General features: G+C 35.2%; 2 protein-coding genes across 11 annotated transcripts; one reads left to right on the top strand and one right to left on the bottom strand.

Moving 5' to 3' along the window:
* Window positions 1–1,934: 1,934 nt before the first annotated feature.
* Window positions 1,935–4,101, top strand: LOC132036162 (uncharacterized). The gene is made up of 2 exons (XM_059426425.1): window positions 1,935–2,489; window positions 3,298–4,101. The coding sequence occupies exons 1-2, from the start codon at window positions 2,146–2,148 to the stop codon at window positions 3,548–3,550; spliced, it is 597 nt and encodes a 198-aa protein (XP_059282408.1). The 5' UTR covers window positions 1,935–2,145; the 3' UTR covers window positions 3,551–4,101.
* Window positions 4,046–12,351, bottom strand: LOC132036160 (putative pentatricopeptide repeat-containing protein At4g17915). 10 transcript variants are annotated; one of them, XM_059426417.1, is made up of 8 exons: window positions 12,177–12,351; window positions 11,330–11,428; window positions 7,282–8,995; window positions 7,084–7,144; window positions 6,087–6,283; window positions 5,916–5,996; window positions 4,414–4,581; window positions 4,046–4,332 (listed from the first exon to the last, which is right to left on the bottom strand). In XM_059426417.1, the coding sequence occupies exon 3, from the start codon at window positions 8,967–8,969 to the stop codon at window positions 7,587–7,589; it is 1,383 nt and encodes a 460-aa protein (XP_059282400.1). In that variant the 5' UTR covers window positions 8,970–8,995; window positions 11,330–11,428; window positions 12,177–12,351; the 3' UTR covers window positions 4,046–4,332; window positions 4,414–4,581; window positions 5,916–5,996; window positions 6,087–6,283; window positions 7,084–7,144; window positions 7,282–7,586. The 10 variants fall into 10 exon arrangements, with proteins under 10 accessions (XP_059282400.1, XP_059282402.1, XP_059282399.1 ...); XM_059426419.1 differs by having other exon boundaries at window positions 11,330–11,394; XM_059426416.1 differs by lacking the exon at window positions 11,330–11,428.
* Between the last annotated feature and the right edge of the window lie 1,586 nt (window positions 12,352–13,937).

Genomic DNA, 13,937 nt, shown 5'->3' with positions numbered 1-13,937 from the left:
TAACAGAAATAGATATAAGGTCAGGCTTTACGTCCGCAGCCCAAACGCCATTGTTAGACACCACTCGAGAAGCAAAAGATTCATTATTAATCATAATATTTATGATGGAACAATTGATTATTTAACTTAATAAAGTTTGCCACTAAATAGATCATTTGTATAATGGTGTGTTTCTTTATAAAGGAAAAGTTTGACACACCATCAATATGATTGTAATACAAGATTAAATATAATTTATTTTAATTAAAAGGTCTAATTTCAATTTATTATGCTAGCACATTATTATCAATATATTTAACAAGATCAGTTAGAGATAAGAATTTGTTTTATACTCTTAATTTGAATATAGTTATTTTGAATAATGTATATTGTTTGTGATTGTGATTTAATTTATTAATAGTTGAGCTTCATTATGGCTAACTCAATTAACCTAATAAATTGGATGATAACAATATATTATGTAAAAATTTATTAATACAATTCATGACTCAGTTCGGTTATATATTGATAATACTTTTAAAAGAAACTTATAAATTGTATTATGTATGTTCTGCTGGTGATTTTTATATCCGACACATGAAATAAGTTAAGCGAAAGTATAAAAAAATTATTGATTAATTAAATAAACGGTCAATATTAATATAACTGATTGATACTTGTAAGTTGTAATCTGTGGGAAGTCAAATCAGTGTTTAATGTGGAATTCAAAATTAATAAGAAGTGCAATTACTAATGTTTAGTGAGATAATATAGTTTATTATGATAGGGAATATCAGATTGAAAGAATTCTACTAACCCTTATCTATTGTATTGCGGTTCCTATTGCACCCGAATTGACTTAGAACTTTAATAAGTAAAGGAGTTGGAAACAAAGAAGAATTGAATTAGAAATTGCCTTCATAACTTTGACTCCGGTCATTACTTAGTTTTACACAATAGAAAAATCCCAGAAAGAAATAAAATTGAATTTTGTGGGTGTCTTCTAGTTTTAAAAGGTATGTATCGATTTTATATTTATTTAAAATGTATCTACATTTTACTAATTATTTATGTTACTTGGAAGATGATCTTGATTGCTTCCATTGTATATAGTTTCCATCACATAAAGCTCATATAAAAAGGATCCAACAGAATGACTTGCATTTAGCTAATATGCACTTGTTCGGTAAATTGGGTGGAAATAAGGATCTATACTGTCTAGAAACTTAATTAACTGGAATTCAGACACTAGACAAGTGTAGAAGAATCATATCTTACTTCTTTCACACGGGGCTTGAAGTTGGTTTTGGTATCTTAGTTGTTAACTTTGGTTAATATTTCTTTCTACCACGTTTTTTCTTTTAAATTAAAAGTAATATTTACTAAAATGAACTCCTAATGGATTAAATGACCCTCTACAAAATATAGCGGATTACCTCTGTGTTATGTCAGAATCTCCCATGTATACACAGGTTATGAGAGTCATATACATCTATTCATTTTTGTAAAGACCCCTTTTAACTAATTTCCTCCCTAGATTTCTTCCCCTCAAAGTATACTCAACATTGTTGTAGAAATACTATTTACTAAACACTTTCCGATCCTATCTTTGGAAAAAAAAAAAAAAAAATGCTTAAAATGATTATTTGTGAATTTTATCCACGTTCTTCCTTGCTTCTTCCATGTAAAATCATAGTAGTAGTTTCCTTAAAAACCTTTTGCGTCGAATTCACTGTATAAGTTTGGCTAAACTTCTGGGAAGTAAAAAATGTTCATTTCTTTAAGAAAAATAATTATTTTAAAGAATTGTTGCTCTAATATTGATAAATATATTTTTGAATTGATTAGTCGAATGCTTCTCAAAACAAAGAGTATTTTTTTCGAAAACCGCTTTGACAAAAAATATTTTCCATAATAAGCAAATCTTAAAAGTTTAGAAAAATATTTCCATAATTTAAACAAACTCTACACTGAAATAAAGCTTCCTGCATACTAAATGACGACTTGAAGCAAAGCATGTTCAGGTCATTTTGTAAAGAACATATGCTTTTTACATTCATTTCTTTATTCCTTCTTCCATGTCTGTGTTTCCTTCCTTTATTCCCCTCAAAAGTTTGAATTTTTCACTAAACAAACCCTTAATCCTAAGAGGGTCTCTAGCAAATTATGCAGGATGTTGCAGCAACCAGTGGAGACTTAAAAACACAGAAGAATCCAGGGATTGCAGAAATTAAAGAAGCTGAGATAACACACGAAGAAGTTAAGGAGACTAACAATTTAGATACTAAATGCGGAGAAAAAACAGAGAAAGGTAGTGAAGTTGTAATAAATATTGATGACAAATTAGAGAGTGATGACGAAAATCAGGGAACAGAAAAAGTATGCCGAATATGTCATTTGAATGAGGATCAATCCATGGAAATGTTGGAGCTGGGTTGTGATTGTAAAGCTGAGCTTGGTGTTTGTCATCGCCATTGTGCTGAAGCCTGGTTCAATCAGAGAGGCAACAGGTAACATTGTATTATCCTCTTGTTTTTTGTTGAAGTATTAATGCTTTAAAGGATTTTAACTTACACATACTGAAAGAGTTATTATACTTACATGTGGTGTATCTTAACCTGTTTGTAGCAGATAACTGCCCTATATGGACGTGAATAAAATAATACCGTTAGAAAATAATCCATATTTGAGGGGTTGATGCTGGAACAATCGGGGTGTGTCAATATAAGCGAGGTTTGGAACCCTACTTTGATTCGATAGCCAACGTGTCACCCCTATAAGAAGTATGACCTAGTCTATCTATCCAACTAGTGCTTTCACTTGCTCTCTCTTAACGTATGATAAAAAATAAATACTCCTTAAAAGGAAAGTATAGTATTAAAGAATTAGGTACTCGCATCAACTTAGTAGTTATTGAAGTGAGTCGAGAATCATGAGGTTTCAGGTTCAAATCTTAGCAGAGACAAATATTAGGTGATTTCTTCTCATCTGTCCAACTCCTGATGGACAAAATTACTCCGTACCTGGTGGGAGGTAACAAGTACCCCATGAAATTAGTCAAAAGGTGTGAAAGTTGATCCCAACACCACAGTTATAAAAAAAAAAATTGAAATTAGGTACTTAAAATGATTAAGTGAAACAGAAAAAAGGGTCAATTTCTTAGGGTACTTAATACAAATAAGATTTTAAATGGATTGACATGAACAATAGTGAAAATTCAAACAGCCAACCTTAGAATTGAGTTATACTTAATACAAATAAGATTTAAAAGTCTACTTGAGTTTACGTATGTAAGAGCAGTATCTTGTGATGTTACAGATCATGCGAAATATGTGGGAAGACAGCCAAAAATGTGGAAACAAGAACATTACCAGAGACGCAAAACAGAATAATGGTGGTAGAATGGAACCACAGGGCAATAGAGGCCAGAAGAAGTTCATATATATCCAATTCCTCTGCTACACACAATGATTGTAGATGGAGATGTCAACAATCTTGCTGTAATTTCCTTCTTGCTTGCTTTGTCGTTGCCTTTACTCTCCCATGGTTTTTCCGACTTAATTTACCTTAATACACACTCAAATATCTCTGTTCATGGGTAATACATAAAACAGTACTACTAGGCTAAAACTATTAGCCAACTATACTCCTATCGCCACACCAAAGGAAATAATTCACAGGTGTATTTGGTGCGACGGAAGTCATTTCTCATGAAAACATTTTTCATGATGTGGTCATTTTCTAGTACTTGGTTACCGTAACATTTTCATATCACAATCATCGATATATACTCTGATTAAATTTGACAGCTCAAGGCAACACAGCCAATTTGATGCACCTTCCACAACAATTCATATGTGAATTGCATAATGTATACATAAAGAATAAGGTAAAGAAGCACAAGTTATTGAGCACCGTTTGCGGTGTTCAGGGAGAATGAACTTTTTTTCATCTAAAAGTAATGACGCTAAGGCTAAACCAGGGAAACAAATAAGCAGTATATCATGGAAGTTGTAATGCTAACATAGAATGTCTTTTTGCATCTAAAAGCAATGACACCTACCAGGAAAACAATAAGAACCATATCATAAACGATTAATATATAAAAAGAGAGATTATTATTCTTTCTTTCGAAAAAAGAAAAAAAGGAAATGTAATATGATTTTGTAATAAAAGATCTATTTGTAGAAGTTTGGTTGAGCCAGCCTTATAAGCAACTTGAGTGTTTCGACTGTGAAGTTCAACTCTTGGTCTGGCTGGAGACTGATTTCTTGATATCAGACTAGCCCTTTCTTTGCTTGTGTAATCTGCTACGTCAACAGCTCTTCGGTTTCCTTTGGCTTCAGAGCAGTGCTGTTAGAAATGGCAAAAGCATGATAAGCAACCAAAATAATTTAACTATGAATTAATGGAACACATTTTAACAGAGGGTACCTAAAAAAGATCCCATTCTCAGTTTATGTATCGCCACCTCAAAATGCATGTTTGATTTGTGTGCTGATAGGATGAGGCATCTCTGCTAAGTCATCCTTGATGAATTTCTCGATGATTAATACCAATAATCCTTTATATTGGGCTTAGAATGACTTCCTAATGATCATTCTGCATCCAAAGACAATATGAGATGATACATCAGCTTGATTCCCCCTCATCTCACCACTAAAGAAAGGACGAGAAGATATGTCATCCTTGTGTCTCCTCATCCCATCTCATCTTGTGAACCAAACAAGGACAGTTTATAGTTTACACTAAGAACTTAGTCCAAGCATATATATTAAAAGAAAAGCCACTCAAGGTCAATTAAATCCAAAGACAAGTGAAGGGCAATAGAAGGAATTGAATCACAAGAAGTGAATAGTTGAACCTAAGATCCATGATTTCACATTGACAACGAGAGGAAGAGTATAAAACTTCAGAAGCCTATTCAGCTTGACATAACCTGAACCATATATTGAAAAAGGCAGCGGAAGGAGGTAAAGGAAACAAAGAAAATATATATGGAGATATTAGCTGATCAACTAAAGTTTTAGCCTTTGGTTTAACAGTTGGCAATCCACTTCTACTTTGAAATGACTGAAAATCCTAAAATGTGGGGCATATAAAGAACCAATGACAAGTGTTTTTCCAAAACCTTTTTTTAATACTCAACACTACCAGAGAATGCCCAAAAGTCTGAGAGCATACAGAAAGCATAAGAAGGTAAAAGGTAACTGAAAGAGGGAAGGTATAACACATTTAGTTATGCGAGAGACAGCTTTCTACGGTATATCAAGTTTTGACTTTTGAGCGATGCAATTAGCCAAAGAAGATAGAAATGCGTTTACTGCTTTTATTCCTTAATGTTCCAAAAGTACTACTACGATTTCAAAAGACATATCAGCGTAAGCCTTCCACTCACCTTCAATTAGAACAGGAAAACCAGTAAAATAAGTTCCATGTAACCTAGGCCCGACCCACTACTTTTTCTTTTTTTTTCGCTTTGGGGTTTCCTAGTGTCTTCGAATTTTCAATCTCACATTTTATTATTCTTGCAGATTTAAGGACAAAGTTACCTTGTAAGAGTCAGCTCTGACAGTAAGTGGATTTAAAAGCTTTGATGCAGTACTACTTTACTAAGTCATTGCCTTGGAAAGGACATGCAACATAAAAGAAACCGAAAAATACACCTGTTCCTTTAACAGTATTTTGATGCTATCTCCTTCTCCTGAGATGGAAATCATTTATAACTTAAACTTGTGCACTGCCTTGCTCCAAGAATGTGTAAACGCTTCTCAAATCAAGATAGCAAAGTGCTATCTTACCAAGAAAATTTACAAATATCTCAGGCGTTAAGGAGAACTATTAAAGGAACAAAATTTGAGAGAAATAAATTTCCTTCTTTTCCTACCAATGAAAGTTTAACTAAGTGAGGGAGTAAAAACAGATATTCAACTCACCACTTTTAGTTCATGGCGTTGGACAAAAGAAGCTTTAGAAGCTGGCGTACTTGTCCCAAATCTTTGAAATTGTGCAATCTCCTGTCAAAACGAAATAGAGAGCAAGGAAAAAGTTCACGACTGAAACCGCTCTGAAAATCAATTCGGAAAATGAAGATGAAGGAAACTTACAACTTCAAACTTCAATAGGCAAGCTTCTCCTCAAGTAGTAACCCATTGTGCAACCACATTAAAATCCATAAATAATCACAGGCATACCACAACATCAATTATCAATAAATTCGACAACAGGCAATAGTTGTGGTCAGTCTGGCCATTTCTAGTAGCTGAGTTTGCATATTCATTTATACCGTAGCTCTCATCAAATCCTAAGACAAACAGGGTAAAAGCAGGTAGTAATTAATTCAGGTACATTTTAAATAATTACTCCACATGAGGATCTATTTCCTAGTGCATGAAATTTCATTCTTGTTTACAACCAACACAACTGCAAATATGTTGAGCTTGAAAACTACAGAAAGAAAAGGAAGTAGAATTCCAAGGAAAGAATATAAACAAAAAATTCGCCGTTGGAGGAAAATGTGGAAGTCAAAGTATAAGTTTTTGACTTCCAAAGGGCTATCCATGAACTACTTTTTCAGACTCAGATCTAAGACTTTCGATTTGGGACGTTCCAATATGTTTGACGCCAATTCCATAAATAAACTACTTTCACAACTTTCAAGTATTCAAATTCATTACATTATTCAAAATCTTTGAGGTGATTTTTTCTCCATCAAACGAACTTCTTAATGTTACTTTAACATTTTCTTTTATAGTAGCGCATTTGATATATAAGTCAATTAATATCTTAAATTACATGCCAATGAAATATCATCATGTAAAATAGAACGGAGGCAGTTAACTTTTGGTTTGAGATGCTTAAGCTGTTATTTTTAAAAGGTCTAAAAAAAGGAGTGGGGAGGACAAAGAGCACCAACACCGGATGCATCTATTGATCATGTAACAGTGATCCCTACTAACTATCTAGCTTAACTGACCTTTGTTCCCAGAGTTATAATCAACACATCTAAAGAAACTTCAACTAGGAGAAAGAAGAAATCTGGCTCAAATATGTAAGAACACTTCATTTCTACCTATTAAGGAAAAAGAGGAGTACAATCCTCACCTTTGATTTATCTTCAGCCAAATGCAACAGCCTAATGATTTCAGATTCAGAGCCTGGCATGCTGCAGAAAAGAGCATCCTTAATTAAATTGATTGTACTCTACTATCTAGTTTGAAATTCAATACTAAACATAACAAAAAAATAAGTGGACAGAGATTATTTGGAAATGTAAATGACTGACAGTTTTGGTGCACCTACTTGTTTAGCATCTGTAATAAGCATGCCTTTACTTCCACATAATAACTCTTCACAGTTTTAACAGCATGTCAGCATTATCCTTCGGGTGAAGAAAGGTATATGATTGACACCTCCTGACAGCAACGTCACTGTGTTTGCCTCTTACAATAGGATCGAGTACTTGACTTAAAGCTGGTTAGTGTAGGTTGTATTCTCAGTTGCATGATCCCTGAGGTTTTTCAGCTTCCATAAAGCGTCATAATTCAAAACCTTAGCCAATTAAATAAGGCTAATACTTCACTGGCAAAGTTGATCATCATCCTTAATTAATTTTGCAGTATCTTAGCCAATCGAATTTTAGACTGGACCTTCCTTGCTTCTTGTGAAAATCCAGAACAACGAAGTCCATCAATAACACCACGTTTATCTGATTTAAGAATCCTCATGCCACCTCTTATACACGATAGTAGCAGCTTAGATGCTGCACGAAATCTCCTGGCTTTGCAAAAAGTATGCACCATAGTGGAGTAAGTTATAGAATCTTTGGCATCCATTGATTCAAACATCCGTAAAGCATGATCAAGGTGACCAGCTTTACACAACCCATTGATAAAAGAATTCAATGCAACTAAGTTAGAATCAAAACCCATCATGCTCATTTGGTCCAAATGTTGCTGGGCCCCTTTGAAATTACCAGTCCTGCACAAGCCATCAATCAAGATAGCGTGGGTGTACTTGTCAGACTCCAACCCTTTTTTTTCTGCCTCGTACAATAACTTATAAGCATTATCCAGCTGACCGTCTTTACAATATAGATTAACAATGGTATTAAAAGACACCATATCAAGGTCAAAACCATTTGTAATTATATAGCCCAGGTACTCATTGGCCTCATTCATCTTCCCAGTTTTAAGTAACATACTTGCAACTGTACAGTAAGCAAATGCATCATATGTATATCCTTTCCTTCTCATCTCTGCAAAGATCCTAAGGCCTTCTTCAAATTGTCTACATCTGAAGCAGCATTTCATTACTGTCGTATAAGTTATGGCATTCGGGATATAACCTGATTCTATCAACTCGTTGAGAAACTCTCTTGCAGCTTTTCCCCGTCCTGACTTGCACAGCCGATGAATAAGAATGTTGTAAGTTGCTAATTGGGGAATAAATCCATGACGTTTTAAACTCCTAAATAACATTAGGGCATTCTCTGTATACCCATTCATACAAAGACCATTAATTAATATGTTGTATGTTGCTGGATGAACAGAAATATCTTTCAAAAGAATATCCTGAAAAACCCTGTACGCCTCATCTGGCTTATTCAATTTAAAGAAGCAATGCATTAATGTGTTGTAACTCCAAATATCAGGAAGAATACTCATCTCAAGCATTTCTTCAAACAGATCGAGACATCGAGATAACAAGCAATGTCTGGTAGCTCCAGCTATTAAAGAGTTATACGTAATAACATCAGGGTTAATCCCAGCCTCTTTCATCCTATAAAGGATGGAATAACCTGCATCAATGCCAATATAGCGGCAATATGCAGTAATCAGTGTATTGTAAGTGACCACATCTGGTTGTACTCCAATTCTTATGCCATCAACTATTACAGCTTCAGCTTTCTCCAATTGTTTGGCTTTACAAAGAGATGCTACGCAAATATTCATTAACCTTGTTGATAATTTATCTTTGATACTCCACATCTAATCCAGGAGTTAAGACCTGCGACCTGAATCATTTATGAACAAAATTATCAGCCAAATCCTTTCCAGATATCAACTCTTTCTTTTGGAAGTACAAAAAGAGAAGCATTTTGTACAGTAAGCATTTTTCAGTTCAAATTCATAGATGGACATGCCACAGTGCAATACAAAATCGTTGTATAAAAGCAGTCCCATTCTTGGTCAATGCTTACAACAACAACAACAACAAAAACAACGACCCAGTGTAATCCCAACAGGTGGGTCTGGGGAGGGTGGAGTGTACGCAGACCTTACCTCTACCTTGTGACAGGTAGAGAGGTTGTTTCCAATAGAACCCCGGCTCAAGGAGAGAAGAAAAAGCATTAGTAATAATAAACAATAATAGTAAGCAGTAATAACAACAAAATAATAAGATGACAGTGTGAAAGAAACAATCAGATAATACTAGGGATCTAATAATAAGCACACAAAACAAAGATGCCACTACTCCTAGTACAGAAAAGTAATTCATGTGCAACCTACTAACTCTCTACCCTGATACTCGATCTCCACACTCTCCCATCATGGGTCATGTCCTCGGTAAGCTGAAGCTGCCCCATATCCAGCCTAATCACCTCTCCCCAAGACTTCTTAGGCTTACCTCTCCCTCTTCTCAGCCCAACCACGGCCAACCTCTTGCACTTCCTCACTGGAGCATCTGCGGCTCTCCTCCGCACGTGTCCGAGCCATCTCAACCTCCCTTCCCACATTTTGTCCTCCACGGGGGCTACTCCTACCTTGTCCCGAATCACTTCATTTCTAATCTTATATCTCCTGGTATGCCCACACATCCACCTTAGCATCCTCATTTCTGCTATCTTCATCCTCTGGGCATGAGCTTTCTTAACAGGTCAACACTCCGCCCCATACAACATAGTCGGTCGAGCCACCATGTAAAACTTGCCCTTCAGCCTTGATGGTACCTTTTTATCACACAAAACGCCGGAAGCGAGCCTCCATTTCATCCATCCCGCTCCAATACGATGTGTGACAACTTCGTCAATCTCCCCATTACCTTGGATAACTGACCCTAGGTACTTGAAACTTCCTCTCTTTGAGATGACTTAGGTATCAAGCCTCGCGTCCTCGTCCGCTTCCCGAGTCACGCTACTGAACTTACACTCCAAGTATTCTGTCTTAGTCCTACTCAACTTGAAACCTTTGGATTCCAAGGTCTGTCTCCACACTTCCAGCTTCGTATTAACACCGCTTCACGTCTCGTCGATCAGAACTATGTCATCTGTAAATAGCATGCACCATGGCACCTCCCCTTGAATGTGACGCGTCAAAGCGTCCATCGCCAAAGCAAATAGAAACAGGCTAAGCGCAGATCCCTGATGCAGACCCATCATCATGACTGGGAAGGGTTCCAAGTCACCTCCCACTGTCCTTACCCGGGTCTTGGCTCCATCACACATGCCCTTAATCACTCTAAGGTACGCTAAAGGGACACCTCTAGCTCTTGGTCAATGCTTGTGAGTCATATAATTTCTTAAAAAAGCAAAATGAAAATACAAAACATGAAATCATCTATTGGCACGGATGTAAAGATTTTCATGAAAGAAAACATCAGAATGCAACAGCAGCAGGGATAATTATGACTCAATCTTCCTTTATATTAAGACACCGTTTGGCCATGAAAATTATTAACTTTTTTGCAGAATAATTTTTCACTTTATTCAAAGATCAGTGTTTGATTATAAAATTTCAAAATCCAACTTCAAGTTGTATTCCAAATTTGGAAAGTGCTCCAAACCTATTTTTCCAACTCCATTTTCATATTTTCAAAATAAAATGGTCTCTTCTCTCCTTTGCAAAACGTATAACCAAACACAACTCCATCTTCAACTTCGACTTCATAAATTCCAAATAAAGTGAAAAAATGGAATCTATGGCCAAACGCCTACTAAACCACTTACAATACCAAATTCAACAATTTGTCTTTCAAAAAAAAAAAAAAAAAAAAAAAAGGTGCTGCTCCAAGTGAACCACAAGCGGGGTGCTTTCTTTTTTCTCAATTGCATAAGTTTCCTTGCCTACTCGCTTAGCAGAACGAAATAGGGTCAAATAATTTTCTTTTTCTTTGATTAGTAAGGAACAGTGCCAAATTAATTAAAAAAATCGAAAATTGAAAGCATTAATAATTGAGAAAGAAACAACGTAGTGAATTCAAAAGCTGGGATTTTCTTGTATTTTGGATAAGATGGTGATTGAACTTGCATTGCTAGTTACATGTAATACAAGTAAAGATTATTTGAATCCCATTTTCGTACTTCTGGACTACTAATTTTGAGCAACCCAATATTGGAGGAAGGAATCACCTGCTACCGGGATCCAGGATTTGAAATTCTAACTTCTACAATGACGGTCAGCTATCACTTGTAAACTGGAGTCACGAGCAAGAAACATTGGTTTAAGAACTGACAGCAAGGAACTTTGGCTTAGGACGCCAAGCATTTTGAGAGAACAAGAAGGAATGTATTAACAAGTAATGAAAAGAGCCTTACAACCATGGGCCGTCTTTACAAAGCGAGGAGAAAACAAGCAATTACAAGAGAGGGAAGGTAACAAGAATGAAGTCACAACCGTGGACGGATATCCAATTAGCAGTAACAATCATGAAATAATCTGATTTAGCCTAAAACGGAATTGAAAAGCTACCTTTTGAAGCAATACCGAACTTGTTTTATTCACTTTTGATCTAAAAATTTGAAGGAAAATGAATTTTAGTCCGAAACACATAAGAGTTGTCGATAATAAAAATACTTTCAGTAGTACATAAAAGAAGTTCAAATTCAAACATGTAGTAGTCAATCCATAAAAGAAGTGCCAAATTCAAACACCAAGTAAATTAATTTACTTTTCATCTCGCAAAACTAATAGGAATAAACATTTTGTGCAGCACATAAACACACGCAAATTTTCACTTTTCACATTAGAAATCAAGGCAAATTCATTTAAAGGAAGCCAATTTCTGCAGAACAAAATTTGGCAAGTATCAAAGTTTGTTCAAATTAGACACATCTTAAGGTACTCAATGCGTATTAATAGAATCCCATTTCATCAATTTGTTGTCTCTACGGTGCATTTCTAAATATATGAGCAACAATCTTAATGAAAATGATGTAAATAAACAGCCATAACAGATAGCTGGAAAAAAGTAAGTACCTTTGGATACAATGAGCTAAATGGGTTCTATAAATAATGACCCAAAAGTGAGATGCCGGTAGGTAGCAAGTCTACCGGAAAACTTCAAAATGATACTTGACGTTCGGGTTATGGATTCGGGTGGTAATGTTGGGAGCATTGCATTTTGACGGGCTGGGCCGGATTATTGTCCATTGGGCTCATATGTACCATGTTCGGCCTATCTTTCGAGATTTTTTTTAATTTGAAAAAGAAAACATTTTTTCTTTTTTTTTTCTTTTTTGGTATTTGACCAAGTAATATGAAAAGAGATTTTGTTCGATTAACAAGTACTAGTTTGTATTGGTCAAGAAAGTTGTGTTGATTTTTTTGATTTTGTTCGAAAAAGAGAAGTTAAAAGCCGTGTACAGAAATAAGTGGAGAAAAGGCCATAAATAGTCCCTGAACTATGGGAGTAGGTCTAAAATGGTCCCTAACTATTTTAAAAACTTATCAAATTTAACCTCGATTTTTTTATACAAACAACAGTAAACTCATAAACCTTCAACCAAGTAAAATGACAGAGATTTTTTTTTTTAACAAAACCGATCTCTTCGTTCGATTAACAAGTACTAGTTTGTATTGAGGTTAGATAACAATTTGTTGGTGAGAAATGGTTTAACGATTAATCTCATGTGATTTGTTCGAAGAAGAAGAGATGGTGATTTTGTTCGAACAAGAGAAGTTAAAAGCCGTGTACAGAACTGGGTTTGAAGAGACACAAATGGGTCATTTTATTGGGAATTATCTTTTGGGCCTTTTGATTATTTGGGCTCAGTCGACAAAGTGCAAATAAGAGCGGGGAGTTTGCGTGATTGCACTTATTCGGGGGTGGTCTTTAATTCTGTCCCTAAAATTGCTGGTCTTTAATTTTTTTTCTTCGTCTTCAATATCTAGAGGTTTTGGGTTTGAACCCGGCTCAGTTTAAAAAAATTTGCAAGGCAGAATTTCGTAGCAAGATTACACATATTCAGGCAAAAGTTAAGATTAAGGCCTAACTTTTATAGAATTCCAAAGGTGTTAAAAAAAAATAAATAAAAAAACTATCTCTCGCAAGGCAAACTATGCCTAAGGCTTATTCTGCCTTAAGACAAACCTCTGTCTTAAAAGGCAAAATTTTCGCAAAGCCTTAATTTTTTAAGCGAAGGCCAAAAATTAAAGACCATCGCCTTTGAAGGACAATCGGTGTGAAAAATGAATAAGAGCTTGAAATTTTTTTACCCCCATATCTGTGGTCTTTAATTTTTGTCCCTGTTATTTATTTAATGAAAATATTCCGACCTGCGTTGCTCGTCATAATTTTTATAACATTTTTATCTTGGAAATTGAACTTTTTGCCTCGCTCGGTATAAATTATGTGGGAATTAAGTTATGCGATATAAGTTTTGTAGTATTTTTCAAATTATGTTGAGTTTTGAAAGCTTTGCTCCGTCTAACATAACTTGTGTGGATTTATGATACATATGTTGAAGTTAAACGTAAAATATGTTGAGTGAAGCCTAAAATTATGTTGTGTTTTAGATTATATTGAGTGTTGAATGTTTTGCCTTATCCGACATAACTTGTGAATGTTATGATACACATGGTGAAGCTAAACGTAAATTATGCTACGCCAAAAATGCCGAAGGGAAAAAATTAAAGACCACCCTGAAATAGTGGCCATTTGTGCGAATGACCCCTTGGTGTGCGCGAGGCTTGTGTTGTAAAAAGTTGTCCATAAGTAGGCTTTCTGCGACCAAGCCT

The sequence above is a fragment of the Lycium ferocissimum genome, chromosome 11 (assembly GCF_029784015.1).
Source record: "Lycium ferocissimum isolate CSIRO_LF1 chromosome 11, AGI_CSIRO_Lferr_CH_V1, whole genome shotgun sequence".
Taxonomy (NCBI): domain Eukaryota; kingdom Viridiplantae; phylum Streptophyta; class Magnoliopsida; order Solanales; family Solanaceae; genus Lycium; species Lycium ferocissimum.
This window is presented reverse-complemented; position numbering and strand designations above follow the sequence as displayed.

Excerpts from the sequence above, each read along its gene's own strand:
- LOC132036162 (XM_059426425.1), top strand. The coding sequence starts at position 2,146 with ATGCAGGATGTTGCAGCAACCAGTGGAGACTTAAAAACACAGAAGAAT. Across the intron at positions 2,490-3,297 it reads TTCAATCAGAGAGGCAACAG|ATCATGCGAAATATGTGGGA; the intron begins GTAACATTGTAT and ends GTGATGTTACAG.
- LOC132036160 (XM_059426417.1), bottom strand. The coding sequence starts at position 8,969 with ATGTGGAGTATCAAAGATAAATTATCAACAAGGTTAATGAATATTTGC.